Source organism: Sarcophilus harrisii, chromosome 1 (assembly GCF_902635505.1).
Source record: "Sarcophilus harrisii chromosome 1, mSarHar1.11, whole genome shotgun sequence".
NCBI lineage: Eukaryota > Metazoa > Chordata > Mammalia > Dasyuromorphia > Dasyuridae > Sarcophilus > Sarcophilus harrisii.
The window spans coordinates 651,989,358-652,007,676 of NC_045426.1; the positions used below are offsets into that span (position 1 = coordinate 651,989,358).

Consider the following 18,319-nt stretch of genomic DNA (forward strand, 5'->3'; position numbering starts at 1 on the left):
GTTCTAGACCTTATGAATGTAAGGGGGAAGTCCTAGGTTCGGTGATTATTGCTAAATGATCTAAAATAAAGGTTAACCTTAAGATATTGGCCACACAGCCCTTTTTGTAGTGGCTAGAAACTGGAAACTGAATGGATGTCCATCAGTTGGAGAATGGCTGAATAAATTGTGGTATATGAAAATTATGGAATATTACTGTTCTTAAGAAATAAAAGGATATTTGAAAGGCCTGGAGACTTACAAAACTGATGCTAAGGTTGGGAGGACCAGGAGATCATTATATACTTAACAACAATATAGATGATGACCAGTCCTGATGGTCAGGCCATCCCCGCAAACAGATCAACCAAATCATTTCTAATGGGATAATGAACTGCTAGGCTATACCTGGAACCAGATGACAAAACATTTACATTGAATTCCCAGTCCCATATTTATGCACACCTGCATCTTTGATTTCCTTCAAAGTTTAATTGACAAAAAGAGTCTGATTCTTTTTGTAAGCAAAATAATGTTTTTATGATACTTATTTGGTATCTGTTTTTTAAATTATTTAAATCTATTCAAAAAAAAAAAAAAAAAAAAAAGATATTTAAAAGTTGTGTAGCTGAACTGTTTCTGTAAGCGTGTGTAAGGGTGGCCGACTAGGGAGGCATTAATGGGTGGGAAGGTCAGAGGGAGGAAAGGAAGGAAAAAAAATGAGAAGGAAGAAAAGAAGGAAAGAAGGAGGGGGGAGGGAAGGAAGGAAAAAAGATGGGAAGGAAGAAAAGAGGGAAAGAAGGAGGGGGAGGGAAGGAAGGAAAAAAGATGGGAAGGAAGAAAAGAAGGAAAGAAGGAGGGGGAGGGAAGGAAGGAAAAAAGATGGGAAGGAAGAAAAGAGGGAAAGAAGGAGGGGGAGGGAAGGAAGGAAAAAAGATGGGAAGGAAGAAAAGAGGGAAAGAAGGAGGGGGAGGGAAGGAAGGAAAAAAGATGGGAAGAAAGGAAAGGAGGGAGGGAGGGAAGGAAGGAAAAAAGATGAGAAAGAAGGAGAGAGAGAAAGAAGGAGGGAGGGAAAAAAGAAAAAAATATGAGGAGGGAAAGAGGAAAAGAAGAGATGGAAAGATGGGGAAAAAATGGGAAGGTCCCAGTTTACTCACCCACTGTGATTCTAGGCGAGTGATTTCCTCCCCTCGGTGCACACAGATTCTTCCCTGTTCAGTTTCTCAGCAGAATTAGGTTTTGGTGGATGGATGGATGGGGAGGGGAGGAAGTAGAAGCGGGGGTGGGGGGATTCTGTGAATATAGGATATTTCTATCACCTAAAAAGTGAGCCGGGCTCCCCTCATTCCCCAGCGTCATTGATGGCTGAGGCCAATTCCACCCTTGGTTCTTCAGCTCTTCACCCACTTGGGCAACAAAAGGCGACCCAGAAGGGCCAAAGGAGAAGAAATCATGTAAAAATGGCCCGAAGGGTCACCCTAGGACAGGAGCAAGGTTAACGCCCGGGTGTCCTCGGTCTTTCCCTTCCCTGTCAAGGTGTAATTCCCAAGAGAACGTGAGATCATTAGATCCTGTCTCATTTTACAGATAGGAAAACTGAGACCCAGAGAAGGGAAAGGACTGATTTAGAAGGAGAGATCCTTGCTAACTACCTGTATAACTTTAGGTAAGTCTCTTTTCCCAGTGTGGACCTCAATTTTCTCCTCTAGTTTTAGACTCTGGATTCACAAAGCCACAAGCCTGTAGGCAAAGAGTCCGCCTTTGTTACCCTCGAGCATTCGGACGGCCCCTGTGGACAGCGGGGACTGAGCCCTGCCATTCCTGAGGCACGTGGAGAGTCGGCTGTTTGGATTTGGGAACCTACCCCAATATGTGAGAGCGGGGAATGTGTTTCCGGAAGGACCGCGGGGTCTTGGGCTGGGGCCAAAACACTGAGCCTAAGACCCCTGTCCCCATGGAAACCAGTGAACAGCAGTGAGGGATAAGGCCCCGATACGGGTCGTTACCGTGTCCTTGGAAGGCGTTCTCTGGTCCACGGGGACAAATGCTTTGTCGGAGGGTTAAGAAACTCTCTGGGAAAGTCACTCAGTGCACTGTTGCAAGGTGAGCCACGAGATGGTGCCCAAAGCCTTCAGCTACCTGCTCAAGTCAGCAAGCTCCTGGCCTTCTCGCCATTATCTTAGCCAGTTTCGGAATTAAGAGCTCAAAATGATAAGACAAAACAAAACAAAACTCTGTCTTAGCCCCTATCCCACCGAGGTGTTCACCTCTTCCCCACCTTCTCCATTTCCACCCCTCAGAATCCTCAAATCCTGGTCGTCTTCGAGAATTAACTCCGATTTACCCCTCTCTCTTAGAAACCTCGTCAGGGCTCTTTCCCTTCTCGATTTCCTTTGCATTATATTTATTTTGTAGCCTTCCCTCCTAGGAGATGGTAAGTATCCTGAAGATGGCATCTTCTTTTTTCTTCCACTTTTTATCTTATGGCAGGTCCTTAATAAAGGTGGAATTGAAAATCGGAGTAGTGTTGAACTATGGAAGGTCTTGAACGTCTGGCAAAAGGCTTTACATTTTATAAAGTTCTCTGAGGCTGGCTACCCCAAAGCCCCGTAAATCGCTGCTATACAAAAGTCCAAATGATACCAAATGAGATGAGAGGTGGGATTGAAACCAGACTGTAACCTAAGATATGATTTTTAAAATTTTTGACTAATGAAGAATAAGCTATGTAGGGACTAGCTGATAAGTCTCTTAAATGCAGGCAGGAAGCATTCCGGGGGAGGATTAAATGGGAGGTCCAAGAGTTCCTCCATTATTCTGGAGTCCCTGGAATTTTTTGAGCAAGGGAGCTCCAAGGTTTGAGACATATTGTATAGTAGGAAGATTTTTTCTTGGCAACCATAAATGATTGAATTGGAGTACAGAGCCTAGAAGCAGGATGCTAATTAGGAGAATTCTCAGGAGTGGTATCCTAAAACTCCTAATTAAGGATCTAGTCCAGGTGAGACATGACAACTAAGATGATGGCAACATGAGGGGAAAGGGATAGAGGTAAGAGAATCATCAAGAACCAATAGGAATTATTCAATGGGGTGAGAACTCGGGGATGACACCCAAGTTTTTCTTTAGGGGACTCTCTCCCCCTTCCTTTCCTCATAAGGATCATCTCTAATTCCAACCTCTGCTTTTCATGACCATCCTGGAACATCAATATGGAACACCTAGATTGCACTTCTGAGAGAACAGCAGGTGCATTAGGTCACTCAATGAACTCCAAGGTTGCACTAGTTATTGGATAACTATGTCACCTCTGACTCATGTAGACACTGTGTCCACTAAAACCTCCAGATCTTTTTAGTGGGGGAGGGTGCCAGATTGTCAGGCTATTCGATTCATTTCTAAATCACTTAAGTCCCACATCTTTTATGAAGGACGATGTTTTGCCACCTGTCCAGCCCCTATCCTCCAACCTGTACTAGTGGAGTTGATTTTTTTATCCTAATAGTGGAACTGAAAACTTATCCCATTTTAATCTCACCAGATTTGGTCCAAAATTTTAACTAGCCTTGATCTTTTTTGGAACGGTTGTTAGCTACCACCATGGGTTTTGTCACTTGCAGACATGATGATCAACAAGTTTATGGACTTCCAATCGGACAAAGAAATCTCTGCAGATTCTTCCGTTTGGGAGATTCCCACCAGCTCAGTACATCCCTTAACAATCCTGCAAACTGCAGTACCTGATCTAAGAGACAGAACACAGTAGGAAGAAAAGGGCTCAAGGCAGCTGATTCAGAGATGAAAATAATCAAGACCATATAGTTCAAGCTGTAGAAACCCAGGACCAGTGAGGGACATTCACCTAACCTCTTTTCCTTTTTTTGTATCTATAAAGGGAAGGGGGAAGGGTTGGATTAGATTGCCTTCTAGGTCCCTTTCATCTCTGCAGTCCCTTAAAAACAGCGTTTCCTCCAGAAACAGATCAGAGGAGAGGGCTTTGGAACAGCCTAAAGGGGTGTCAATTCCTGGAGGGATTTTGTCCCTGGCCATTCAGATCCCTTTTATTCAGAACACTGCCAGGAGAGTCTCCCCACAAGGCACAGCCTAATTCAACTCCCCCTTGAAACCAGCTGCACTCCCTACAACTAATGATATACTACATTCTTAAAAGTCAGAGTTCTTGACCTTAGCAATTAAGGGGGCTTTTCTTTGCAGAGTAGGGGAAAACTGTATTAAGGGGGGGGGGAAGTAGGAAGCCCACCGTATTATCAGTTTTGATTTGACTGTTTCAATAGACACTTGATAGAATACTTCATTTAGAAATTAGATTAAATCCTGGCTCACCACATATTGCCATGTGCTGCTTTCCTTTCCCTCTCGGGCCTTCAGTTTCTTTGTAAACTGAAACAGAAAAACTTGGGGCCCCTCCATGATTAAAATATATCACAATCCCCTATAACTGCGTAAGTGAATAGTAATAGGCTAATAATGGAGGAAGGGACAAAGAAGCACAGAATCACCCTAGTGTCCGTGGACTTTTATGGGGACATAAGGTGCCCAACACGTTGGGCTTTATAGAAACTTTTAAACATGGCCCCAGAAGAGACGGCACATAGGGTGTGACTCTATGGAGTAAGTCCCCATATTGATGAACTCTCAGATCCATCAAAATAGCAAAGCTGTGGGAGCTGAGAAAGAAAAGCCTCAGGCAAGGTTGAGGCAGCAGTTTGTCACTTTATATTATAAAAATCCAGAATATTTGCCAGGATGCCATACACGTGACACCGAGGAATCCAAGGCTGTCATTTTCAAAACAAAAGGCCCGACCCAAAAGAACAGAGAACACCGTGGGAACTGGTTAAAGAAATGCTTTATTGACAGATGGTCCCTGCGAAAAGTAACCCCAGAGATAATGGAGCTTTATCCATCTATCTGGAGGACACAAATCTCAGGTAGTTAGGCAAGGGCTTACTGCTGGTTTCCTGAGCTACTTGGTGAAGACCGGCCTTGTCTCTTGAAAAGATCACTCCAAAATGGCTAAGGCCCCTGCCAGACCCTGTCACCTGCTGATACAACCCACCAGCAAGCCTTTTAAATCAGCAAGGTGTCTCCAATTTGTCAGCCTGGTTTTCACAAAGGATACGGATGCACTTAGCGGAGCCAAGCCCAAAGTGACAGTGCACCAGGCCACACTTGAGAGGCAGATAGACCCAAATTCAAATCCAGCCTCAGATACTTAGCTATATACGTCCCTTGCTTCAATTTCCCTATCTATACAACAGCAATAGGAGCACCTCCTTCCTCCGAGATGAGACCCCAAATAAGAATCCTTTGCAGATCTTCAAGCCCCAAATAGATGTCAACTATCACGACTAGGATGGTGCTCATCCATTACCGGAAAGATGGGGAAATCCTCAGGGCTCCCGCTGCTTCAAAAGGGCTGGAGGACCCAGCCACAGTTTGCTTTGATTTCTAAAACTTTCATCATCGCCGTGTTAGGCAGAGGTTGGACTCCATAAAATGTTCCTGAGCATCAAACGGGAATTGCAGGGGAGGAGTTGAAAGCCATTTCAACCAGTCCCATGATTTTACAGGTGTGCACCACTAGTATCAAAATTATGGGAAGGTGACCTGCTTTCCTTCCTTGGAACTAGAGAGGAAAAGGAGCAGGGGTTTTGCAGTTGAGAAGCAGAGTCTGAATCCCTCCTCTATCCCTTATAACCTTGTTTCACTTTGGGGAACTCATTCTGACCCCGTTGTTCTTTATCTACAAAATGATGGAGTGGGTTCCCAAAGGTGGTCCTGACTCATCATAAATCCAATACCCTATATAAAAAACTCAACCTGTACAAAGCGGGCAGTGCCCCTGGCTGCCACCCTCCTGAAATGGCCCTTTATTCCATGCTCTACTTTGTCTTTGGTGGATTCCAGGGAGGGAGTCAAATCCCTGAAATGTATGTATATTGGGCCACATAAAAGGAACAAAGGGCCATGGGGAAATAACTCTGGAATCTACTATCCATTCATGGTTTCTCAGGATCATCTGGTCCCTGGCTCAGCTGTTGCACTAATGCAGTAAAGCTGGTCTCAGTTTATTAGAGGGTCTGACAGTTCTTGTCTGGGCCAGGAGGGGAAAGAGCCAAAGGGGCTGAGAGACCCACGAGTACATCAGTTGTGCAGATTGGGGCCCAGTGACAGCCAAGGGACTAGAGGGAATTCCCATCATGATGGTGAAATGGTGGGGAGGGGGGGAGAGAAGAGGGGAGGACTCCTGTTTGCCTGCTGTGATGCTGTGACTCCCCCTCTTCCCCTGGATGTGCCCTGAGAAAGCTGAAGAGAGAGAGAGAAGTTTGTGTGTTTAACATCCAAAGCTCTCTGCTCGACACAAGAGGCTCATTCCCCCATCTCTACGCCTCTGTGCTGGGTGCAGGCAGACAAGGTACTTGACATTCAATGCTGAAAAACTTTGGTAGAGAATAAATAATTTCCCATGTTTGAGGCAGGGGCTCCCCTGGGGGGCCGGCAGGGAAGGGCGGAGGTAGCTGGGCCCACCCACCCAGAGCCCCGATCCTGAAGCTCCAGGAAGTACTCGGACCACATGGAAGGCTAAGCACCCAGAGATATAATGGACAACATGTATACAAATAAGAATACTCTTCTCTTCATTCACTCCCAGAGAAGCGCGTCTTCAGATGGACGTGTGGGCCTGGGCAGAGGTATCAGCGCCGGTCTGTAGGATTGGAAATGTTCACTACACAGCCTCCCAGGCTGGAAAAACTAAAGCTTTACAAAGAAAACCAGTCCCCAGCCGGGCGGCCTGAAGCTATTGGTAGAAGCTCTCGATCTGTTCTTGGTACATTTTGGCCACTACGGGCCTCTTCAGTTTTGTAGTGGGACCTGTGGGAGAAAATTCAGACCGTGGCTTTCCTCCGCCGAGATGAGTGGGAATGCCGCTGGCGGAAAGGTTCAAGGTCAATGGCAGAGGGTTAGAAAGTGGGCTCAGGGTCCCATACTTTCCTGCCACATGGCAGGACTTTGAGTCAGGAGACCCAGGCCTGGCTCTGCCCCTAGTGGGGCACAGAACCTAAGGGAGGCAAAGTCACTGAAGGTTCTCTAAGTGTCTTCTAAGCTACAAAATGGGGGCATAAGAAGTCTCTCCCCAGTCCCACTGTAGTTGTGAGGAAGGCGTATGTGTGAATTTAGAAGTGGTCCCTAAAAAAAAGGACCCCAAGGGAGGAGAGGAGGAGGGTGAATGGTTCCCTTTCCTAAGGCAGGAGCAGGAGGGGTGAGTGGTTATCTAGGAAAAAGGAATCTTTTCATTCACCCATGACTGATATAATGACCCTAGAGTGGGGGTTCTTCATCTGAGGTCTGGGAACCTTTCTTTTTTTACTGCTCTTCCATTTTTGATATTTTTAAATATTCTGATAAGTGTATATAATAGACTCCTTTGTGACCTATGCATTTTATTTTGTACACATACAAATGGGGCTGTAAGAAGGGGTCCATAGACTTTCAAACTGCCAAAGGGGCCAGGACACAATAACAGGTGAAGGACCACTGCTCTATGGACAGGAGTCCCAGGTTCAAATCCTGCCTCTCTCAGTTATCCCATCCCTTCACCTTCCCAGGTGAAGTCCCAAAAGACGGACTTCAGAGCCCTCAGCCCTGTGTGGTCTGTGTTATAGGGGTGAGTGCCTTTTCCTATTCCCAGACATCCTCACTGCTTCAAGCAGAGCCGCCTGGGATCCTGGGCCCCGAGGCAGATTCCAGAAAAGGAGAGGAGGATGGTGGAGGTCGATACTCAGCTCAGGGCCATTTGGGTCCCTTGGGCTTGCCTGAGGAAGCAGAGCAGGGTCCGAACCTTCCCTAGAGGCCCACCTCCTTCCTTCCAGCTGTCCAGCCCTTGCTGCCCGCCCATCCCACCTCCGGCTCCAGAATCCCACGGGCGGCCGCTTACCCAGCTCTCCACCAACAATGGAAAAATCCTTATTTAATATCATCCACTTCTGGATCCTTTGGGCATTGGAGGTAGCCTCCTTGTTGACCGCTTCAATGCCCTTCTCGATGGCTTCATAGACAAGGGGATCTTTGCCATTCACAATGTCTGATACTTTTTTTGATTTGCTCCCCAATTTCCGGCAAAATTCCAGGGCTTCGGGTGAAAGGTCATCCTCAGGTTCCCCAGTGTCTAGGTTGACCTGGCACTGTTGGAGAAGAAAGGCCGATGGCAGCGTGCACCTGCGCCCCGAGGTCGCCCCGAAGAGGCCGGAGGTCCAGGGCTCCACCTCTTGTTCCCCGGTGCCCAGGAAACCTCCCAGGCCCCAGAGCAGGGGTTACCTTAAGAGTTAGGAGCATGCTGAGAAACTTGGCCTTGTCGCCCACCAGCATGGCAAAGCTGATGATGGGGATCTTCTCCTTGACCAGGTCCTCGATGGGGACGGGGGGGACGTTCTCCCCTCCAGCCGTGATGATGAGCTCTGGAATAAAGCAGAGCGTCAGGGCTCTCTCCCGAGGTCAGTGAGCCTAGGACCCAAGGAAAAGGCGCCAAGGAACATCTGCTGTGCAGAACTGAACCTGGACCCGCCACGAACCCTCATCACCAAGGGCCGATGCGCTCCAGCCCCTGCTAGGTGCTGCCATCTGCTAAGCACTTTACAAACATTCCCTGATTATTATTATTATTTATTTTGCTGAGGCCACTGGGGTTAAGTGACTTGCCCAGGGTCACACAGCCAGGAAGTGTTAAGTGTCTGAGGTCAAATTTGAACTCGGGTCCTCCTGACTTTAGGGCTGGTGCTCTATCCACTGTGCCACCCAGCTGCCCCTAGGTGCCATTATTAGCTCCATTTTACAGATGAGAAAACTGAGGGAAACAAATGGTCATACAGCTGGTGAGTGTCTGAAGACAGACCCGAGCTCAGGAACAGCTGGGTGGGCCTAGGGTCAGAAATGTGAACTCAGAGACACTAGCAGAGTGACCTCCCTTAACCTCTGTCTGCCTCAATTTCCCCACCTTTAAAATGGCAAGGATCTCCTCCCAGGCTTATCATAGGGATCAAATGAAATCTCCCAAAAGCAGGTAGAGTACAGGGGCAGCTTAAGCTACTTCCTCCTTTCCCTCCTTCCTCTCACCTCCCAATCTCCCAGATTACCTTTGATCCTGCCGGTGATATAAAGGAAGCCCTCGCTGTCCATCTTCCCGAGGTCTCCCGAGTGGAGCCAGCCCTTTTCATCGATGGCCTCCCTGGTCTTTTCTTCCATGTCGAGGTAGCCCATGAAGACGTGGCGGCCCCAGAAGCAGACCTCCCCGACGCCCTCGTGGTCCTTCTGGTAGATCATGTTTTTGCAGCCGTGCATTACCTTCCCACAGCTGGCAGGAGAGAGCAGGAGCCTCACCAACCAGTCCCCTGGTCAGTCCGGCCTGTGGAGGGCGGGGCCGGGGAACGGGGGGCGGGGCTGGGGCCCCCAGAGGGCGGGGCTGGGGAAACAGGAGGGCAGGGCCGGGGCCCCCCAGAGGGCCCCAGCTTGCCATTTACCCAGCCTGGGACCTTGGAGAACCTGATTCTCCTCTGCAGGTCTCAGCTTCTTTTTTTTATAAAAAAAGAGGATGAAAATACTTTTGCTAAAGAATCTTATCAATACTATACAGAGTAAAGCTTAAGAAAAATACAAGCTCTCATTCTCAGCTGCTCCAATTTCAATGCGAGTTAAGGTTTACAAAGAGCTTTCTACATAATAATCTGATGAAGTAGGTAGTGCAAAGATCGATAACCCATTTTACAGATGGGGGAAACTGAGGCTCCAAGATTGCAGAGAAAGTGTTCAGGCCCAGATTTGGATGTAGGGCTTGCCTGACTGACCCCAAGTCCAGAGTTCTTTCTACTACAATCGGTAACCAATCAGTAAACATTTATGAAGCACCTACTAGGAGCCTAGCCTTTATCTCACACCCCTCTCTCTATCCTCCCCCAGGACATCCAGGCAGTTCTAATTTACACTAGGCACACTGGTGAGGTCTCTGTGAGAGCCCAGGAGAGTCACGGAGAGAGAGGTCCCAGGAGGGAGAGAAAGAACATCTAAGGAAAGGGTAACGCTGGGGAGAAGGAAGGGACAGTAGGAAAGAAGGCTCTACTGGACGGCCCACGAGAGGGAGGGCCCGTGTTAGGGTTCCAAAAGGAGAGGACAAATCTAAGATGATGAAACTGCATGAGGAAAGCCAGCAAGTCTTGGACAGGGCCTATATAATCAAGCCTCCAAGTACCAGATGAGGAAGAACTGGACAGACAACATCTCCTGGGAAAAACGTTCTTGGAGTCTGGGTGAACCTACTGACACCAGAGCCAAAAAGGATAATGAGCTTTACAAGCTAAAGCAGACCAAAAGTGAACAGAAACAGGAGAACAATTTCTACACTTACAAGAAGTTTACAGAGAAAACATGCTTTGGAAAATTTTAAAACTCAGCAATCCAATGATGAAATAAGAACCCAAAAGAAGATGGAACACATCCCTCGCCTGGCACAGGCGGTGATCTTAAAAATGCAAAAAGAGTTGTGAGTTTTCAGACATGGTTGACATAAATAAGCATTGTTTTGGTAGATTGTGCCACAAAGTATAGGCATCTTTTTAAAAAATCTGCTCAAGTGAGGGAAGGAAGGATAGAATATTTTTTTCATAGTAAGTTGAAAAATAAAAATAAACTATTAAAAGAAAGAGAGAAAAAAATCATACTTTTCCCTCCCAAAACAATTAAAGATCTTGGGCTAAATTATGAGATGGCTGCATTATCCTCTCCCCAGGTCAGACCCCTTCTGAAATCCCACATCCAATTCTGGTCACCCCATTTTAAGGAGAGGAGAAGAACTGGGGAAGCATTTAAAAGGCTGAAAAGAAAGATCAGACTCACTCTGCTTGACCCCCACAGGACAGAACTAAAAAGGAGGACTTAAGAGAACAGATTTAGGGAAGGAGAACCTTACAATTAAACGAATATGAAATTAGCTGCCTAAAAAATGGCTGAAAGTGCATTGCAGAAGAGATTCCTATTCAGCCATGAACTAGATTGGATGCCCCTGGGTCCCTGCAGGTTCTGAAGCCAAATTCCCATTTGAAAGACAAGCTAGGTGGTAAAGTGAGTGGAGGGCCAGGCCTGGAGTCAGAAGACCCAAGTTCAAAGCTTGCCTTGCACACTTACTAGTTGTGTGACCCTGTCACATAATATCCTCACAGTGTTTTCTCATCTATAAAATGGGAATAATGATAGCACAGTGATCTCACAGAGTTGCCTTGAGGGTCAAAGAAGCTAACTCAGGCCAAATGCTCTACCAGCATTAAAGAGCTGGATGAGTTAGTTGTTCTTCTGGTTATCTCTGTAACTTTTTTTATACCTAGTTCCAGCACAATACTGGGAACTGTTAAGTGATCAGGCCTTGGAGCCATCCCTCTGTCCTAATACCAAGTTTAGGTTTTAACCAATGGCCAAGAGATAGAAAGAGGATTAGACCATAGTGAAAGAAGATTAATATAATTTTTTTTGTAAAGTGTGTGTATTTTTTTTAAAAAGGCATTGTTTAGATCCTGATCTCAATTCTGTCATCAAATAAAGATGATCCTGAACCTCCCACCTTGTGGCTTCAGCTTCCGTCTTTAAAAAAGAAAAAAAAAAAATCAAAAGAATGAGGGTAGTAAATTATTCCCTAAGGTCTTCCTCGTTCTGATACCTTCTGTGTTCTAAGCTCCCCTGGTTCTAACATTTTGTGTTCCAAGGACCTTTGCAACCCTGATATTCTGGGGTCTGATGTCTCTCCCAGCTCCAGCCCTGACATTGTGTTCCAGTGCCCTTCAATAATAGAAGCCACACAATTGTTAATGCTGTAAAGTTACCCATGTATATATCCTGTAAATAAAAGGCTATTAAAAAAAAATAATAGAAGCCACACCATCAAGTTTACCAATGAGTATCCTGCCCACTTGTGCCATGAGGCTAAAGGCAGAGAAGGGATGGCAGAGAGCCATGAGAACGCTGTCACAGAAGCCCTGGGAGGCCCCCATATCCAGACAGCCTGTGACCCAACCTCCCACTATCTGCCTGAACCTTTTCACAGCACAGTTTGGAAAGCCTGGTGGAGAACTCCAGAGATGTGAGGGGCTTCATAAACTAAAGAGCCTGAGGCTGCGAGCATCCCTGCGCCCCCCACCACTCCAAGGTTAGGCTCTTTACCTACTGAGGCACAGTGGACAGAGCACCGGAATCAGGAGGACCTGTGCTCAAACCCAGCCTCAACATGGGGCCCTGGGCCCATCACTTAATCCTGATTAACCCGCATCATGGAAAAGCCAGGTGCTCCTCTTCCTTCTGGGATGCCGTGAAGGTCCTTCCCCCTTCCCAGGCTTACCCCTTCCCCCCACCCCCACCCCCGGTACCTCATCAGCCGGAAGCAGTCTCGGTGGGTGATGGTGTGGGGCCCTGTGCTCTCACTCATGCCGTACAGCTCGCACACGGGGATGTCTAAGCTCAGGAAAAACTCCAGGGTGTCCTTGGTGATGGGCGCAGCCCCGCTGAAGTACTGAGCACAGCGGTCTAGGCCCAGGGCATATTGGACTTTGGAATACACCAGCCACTTGGCTAGATGGTACCGCAGGGAAAAATCGGACTCCCTTCAAAAGAAAACAGAACCAGGACCGCATCAGTGTAAGGCATTGGGGCTTCAAGAGTCCAGGGGGCCTGCTCTGCTCCAGCCCACTTTCCTCAGACTCAGCCTTGGAGGATGAGTATGATTATCCCCATTTTAGAGGTCAGAAATCGTGGGCCAGAATGGGGAACAGAACTCGGCCTACATTTAGGCCTGATGTCAGGAAAACTTTCCTAACAATCAGAACTATCAGCGATCTGGTTAACAAGCACTTATCAAATGCTTGCTTTGTGCCAGGCTCTACGCCAAGAATAGAGAGAAAAGGAAGTTGGGTCCTGTCCTCAAGGAGCTTACAGTCCAACCAACTGAGGAATGGGTTGCCTTGGGAGGGAGGCAGGGAGGCCCCTTTAAGTGGAGGCTGGAACCTCCGAAGTCTCTTCTCGTCCCCACTAAAGAATAGACCGCTGGCAGTAGGCCAGACACTGACCCGTTCATCCGTTTCACGTTTTGCTGAAGACCAACAGACTTGGCCCACGTGGCCACCTTCCTCTTGAACGAGGAAGAACTGGCGCCAGCTTCCTTCATCTTCTCCTGCATCTTCTCCCAGACACGGGGCACACCCAGGAAGGCCGTGGGCCTCACCTCCCGTAAGGTCGTGGACAAGGTGCCCTGAGCCAGGCGGAGGAAAGCAGGAAGATTAGGTAGCGCCGGGAGGTCCAACCGACCTGGCGGCGGGAGAGATAGCAAAGAACTGTGGCCATAATGAGCTCTCAGCTTGGACCCTGACTAGGGGCTTCCATGAATGATCCCCCAGTCCTCTCTGGCTAACTAATCAATAAGTATTTATCAAGCACCTGCTACATATCAAGTGCAAAGGGGAAAAATTTCTGCCTCCAGGGGCTTACTCTGTCATGGGGAGACAACATGGATATAAGTACATTCCTGAATACTGCTCCTCTGTCTCCCCAGTGTCACTGAGGGAACTGGGCTAGGACCTCTTCCACTTCAAAAGTCTACAATCCAGTCCCTGAACTTATATGGAACAAAAATAGCAACTAGAGAAAAGCTTGGGGGAAACTCTTCTGGCTGGGCCTCCTGTCTGTGGACCATTTTTGACCCATTCTTTTCCCCTATGTACCCTTTTCCCACATCTACTACCCAAGGAGTCCAGATCCCTCCATTCAGTCCCCAAAGGCAGGTCCAAAGACAGGGATGACATCTCACACACACACAGCCCGCTCTCCAGTGGCTCCCTGGATACAAATACAAAATGCTCTACGTGGCAAAGTCCTTCACAACCCAGCCTCCTCCTACTTTTCTGGGCTCCTTAGCCCTCACTCTGACACATACTCTTGGATCCAGTCACCCTTGCTTTCTGGCTATTCCAAAAACTGGACATTTCATCTCTCGACTCATCATCTCTACCTACTGACTCCACCCCCCATCCCACCCCCCCCCAGCTTCCTTTAAATCCCAAGTAAAATCTCACCTTCCTATAAGAAGCCTTCCCCTACTCCTCTTAATCCTAGTGCCTTCTCTCCATTATTTCCTATTTGCTTTGTATGTATTTCTTTGCATGCTATCCCCCCCCTCACCATTAGACTGCAAGTTCCTTGGGCATCTTTCTGCATCCCCAATGCTTAGTTTAGTGTGTCAGGCACATAGTAGGCACCTCACAAATGCTTATTGAATTGAAGGCAGGTCAGTAACTCTTGTCTTAGAGCTACCTGCGGCCCCGAGAAGGTCACAGGGCCCCGCGGACAGATGTCAGAGGTTGGACCAGACCCCAGAGACCAGACTCTGAGGCTCGCTTCCCATCTGCTGGGCCACAGCAGGGCCTCCATGGACATGAGGCCTTCCAGAGCTAATAGCCACGAGGAAGGCAATGCTGGGGTCAATGGAAAGCCCCAGCTTCTTCAGTGGATCAAGGATCTCATCCCTGGAAGTGCCCCCAGCTCTAGGCCCACTGGGTCTCAGCCAAGGCCAAGGCCTGCTGCTATCCAGCAATCGATCCAAGTGCTTGTTAACGGCACTACAGGCTTTGGCAGTATAAGCCCGGGAACTACCGACAGAGTGGAGGTCTGGAGCTTTAAACCGGCAGGGGAAGCTTCCAGGGGCACAGATGCAGTCTAAAGATGGGGCTGGAGACATGTGGCCCCCAGAATGAACAGAAGTCACCCACTTCCTAACAGAGACCACCCCTTGGTCAGAGGGGGAAGGTGAGGCTTCTCAGACTCGGGCTCAAGAAGAATCCAATTCAGACCTTGCCTCCAATGCTTACTAGCTGGGGGACCTTAATCTCTGCCTGCCTCAGATAATTTGACCATAAAATGGGAAAGATAATGAAGTAATAGATGTAAAATATTTTGTAAACCTTGAAGCACTATATAAATGCTATTACTGCATTACCCCGGCATCTTCTCTAGCAACAAGCACGGGGACACTGGGATTAATCACTGTAATACTATTTTTGCTCTTTACCTCCCTGTTAGATTGTGAGTTCCACAAGGACAAGAGCTAATTTAAACAGGATGCCCAGCCCAGCAGCATCCTATGGCCTCTGACAGCAAACAACAGAAACTTCAGTATTTAGCTTTTCAAAGTCTATATAACCTGAACCACAACCACTAACCCCTCTGGCCCCTTACAAAGGACCCATCACTATGTCTTTCATGCCTGAAAAATTCCCCCCTTTCCTATGGCTCATAAGAGAATCCTCTGCAAGATGCAGCTCAGGGCTACCTTCTACCTAGAACCTTTCCTGATGATTCCAACTGTTCCTGCCTCCCCCCTCCATGTGCATCTGTTAACCTGAGGCCACTGACATTTTTATATGTACCTGTCTCCCCCATGAGAGAGTAAGACCCTCGGCAGTAGCAGTTACAGTGCTTCAGGCACACAGTAGGTACACAACACTGGGGACTGATCCTCACAAAAGAGTTGGCTACATTCACTGAATTAAATTGAAACCACATAATCAAACACTACAATGAAACTTCCATGGCTGGCTTATACAAGTTGCTCTCCACCCCTCCCTCCCCCCCAACTCTCCCCCCTTCTCTTCACCCCCCGCCCCCCACGCTGCCCTAGGGCCAATTCTGATCACAGGCACACAGGCAGCCACATTCTCCCCAACCAGGACTAAGCTTCCTTCCCAAGGTCACCTAGCGGGTTACGAGGAGAGTAAGGACCCACACATGTCAGAGCACAGTAGTTTTTTTGTCTGACCCTTTGTGATCCCCTCTGGGGTTTTCCTGGATATTGGAGATATTGGAGCGGTTTGCTACTTCCTTCTCCAGCTCATTTAACAGATGAGGAAACTGAGGCAAACAGGATGAGGTGACTTGTCCAGTGTCACACAGTAAGCATGTAAGGCCAGATTTGAACTCAAGTCTATTCTCCTCCAATTGATCTCATAAACCTCACCACATGATCCAAGCAATTCCGATAGATTTGGGATGGAAAGTGCCATCTGCATCCAGAGTGCATGCTACAGAGACTGAATGTGGATCAAAGCATAGTATTTTCACCTTTTTTTTTTATTTGTTTTCTTTCTTGGGGTTTTCTTTTCCCTTTTGGTCTGCTTTTTTTCAACCAGTTTTAGCATTTGAGATTTTTCCCTTGTGTTTTTTTTTTCCCCTTTTTGATCTGATTTTTCTTGCACAGCATGATGAATATGGAAATAAATTTAGAAAAATTGCAATATAAGATTGCTCACTGAAAGGGAGGGAAAGGAGGGAGGAGGGAGGGAGAAAATTTTGGAACACAAGATTGTGCAAAGGTGAATATTGAAAACTCTTTGCATGAATTTGGAAAAATAAAAAAACTATTCAAAATTTTTTTTTAAACACCATCCCCATAAGCTCCCCAGGCCTCCTTCTCCTTCCACTCTCTCCTCCCAGCATTCTGATTAAGGATCCTCAGTGTCAGCCCCATCAGCTTAAAGCTCTGAGGGTTAGACACAGACCTAAGGCTAAAACAGAAGGAGGTCCAAACCAGGAGAATGATTACCTGGGTTTCTTAGTATTTCCCCCAGCCCTCAGCACACTACTCACAACAAATCGAGAGTTTGATAAATGCTGAATGAAAGGCTCCAGCCTAGCGGGGAACCAAGGGACCAGGTGGCAGGTGACTCCCACATACCGAAGCCAAGCAAACAAGGAAGGAGTCAAGCAGGGCAGTGGGAAAGGTGCTGGGTTTGAAGGTGGACATTTAGAGCCAGGTCACTGAGTCCAACTCCTTCATTTTACAGAACGGGAAACTTGAGGCCCAAAGAACAGAAATGGTTTGCCCAAAGTCAGACAGGATGGGAGTATTAGGGCCAGGATTCAAACATCTGCACCTGACTCCAAATCGGATGCTCATCCATTCAAATCAATTCAAAAGTATTTATTAGGCTACTAATAACAGGGCAGCTAGGTGGGGCCTTGGTGCACTGAGCCCTAGGCTGGGAATCAGGAAGGCTCTTTCTTCTTCCCGAGTTCAAACCCAGCCTCAGACACTTATTAGCTGGGTGACCCTGAGCAACTTAACTCTGTTTGCCTCGGTTTCTCCATCTGTAAAATGGACAATAGAGAAGGAAATGACAAACTACTCTAGCATCTTTGACAAGAAAATACCAAACGGGGTCATGAAAAGTTGGACATGACTGAAACCAAAGAAAAAATAAGAATATTGAGAAAATGTAGTATAAAGGAAAGAAAACTTGTCAGTCAGAAAGTTCTGGGTTCAAGTCTCATCTCTAACAAATTCTGGTTGTTTGACTATGCAAGCAATCTGATATAGGTTACATATGTATAATGCTTTTAAACATATTTCCCTATTTAGTCACGTGAAGTGCTGTGAAAGCAAAATCAGAAAAGGAGAAAACCATGAGAAAGAAAAAACAAAAATATGAAAAGAGTATGCTATGTCATGATAAATATGGAAATACTCTCAACATATATTGGATTATTTGCTATCTAGGGGAGGGGGTGGAAGAAGGAGGGAGAAAAATTTGGAACATGAAGTTTTGCAAGAATGAATGTTGACAACTATCTTTGCATATATTTTGAAAATAAAAAGCTATTATTAAAAAAGAGAGAGAGAAATATATGCTTTGACCTGTATTTAGTCTTCATAGTTCTCTCTCTGGATGCAGATAGCATTTTCCATGGAATTGTCTATGGAATTGTCCTGGGTCACTGTATTGTTAAGAAAAGCAAAGTCTATCATAGCTGATCATCATATAGTCTTGCTGTTATTGTGTACAATGTTCTCCTGGTTCTGCTCAATTCACTTGGCATCAATTCATGTAAATCTTTCCAGGTTTTTCTAATTTTTTTTTATCTTCTTCCTTTCTGAAATCCACATGCAAACCCATCCTTTGTAAGAAAGAATTTTCTTTAAAAGAAGAAGAGAAACCCATCAGTTTTCTTATGGTTTTCCCTTTTTATTCTGATTTTTCTTTCACACCACAACTAAATATGGAAATGTTTAAAATAATTATCCATGATTTTGCTATTCTCAGCAGTACAATGATCGACAACTACCCTGAAAACACTTATGATGAAAAATTTTATTCATACCCAAAGAAGAAACTGATTGTGTTTAAATTGAAACATACTCTCTCCCTTTTAACAACTTAATTTTTCTTGAAGGTTTTTTTTTTTTAAATTAGGGTGGAGGAATCTGTTTTCTTTCATAATGCAACTTTTATGGAAATGT

The 18,319-nt window shown here is 46.5% G+C and overlaps 1 protein-coding gene across 7 annotated transcripts in view; it reads right to left on the reverse strand.

Annotated features, from left to right (window-relative positions):
• Nucleotides 1-4,831: 4,831 nt before the first annotated feature.
• The window catches only part of ACSBG2 (acyl-CoA synthetase bubblegum family member 2), a 43,009-nt gene continuing 29,521 nt past the window's right edge, over nucleotides 4,832-18,319 (reverse strand). For all 7 annotated transcript variants that reach the window (XM_031947768.1, XM_031947767.1, XM_031947772.1 and 4 more), the window contains 6 exons: nucleotides 13,101-13,282; nucleotides 12,405-12,638; nucleotides 9,135-9,352; nucleotides 8,320-8,459; nucleotides 7,940-8,186; nucleotides 4,832-6,876 (listed from right to left, as the gene is read on the reverse strand). In XM_031947768.1, coding sequence (XP_031803628.1) covers nucleotides 6,803-6,876; nucleotides 7,940-8,186; nucleotides 8,320-8,459; nucleotides 9,135-9,352; nucleotides 12,405-12,638; nucleotides 13,101-13,282 — 1,095 coding nt within the window. In that variant the 3' untranslated portion in view covers nucleotides 4,832-6,802. The remainder of the gene's footprint in view (nucleotides 6,877-7,939; nucleotides 8,187-8,319; nucleotides 8,460-9,134; nucleotides 9,353-12,404; nucleotides 12,639-13,100; nucleotides 13,283-18,319) is intronic.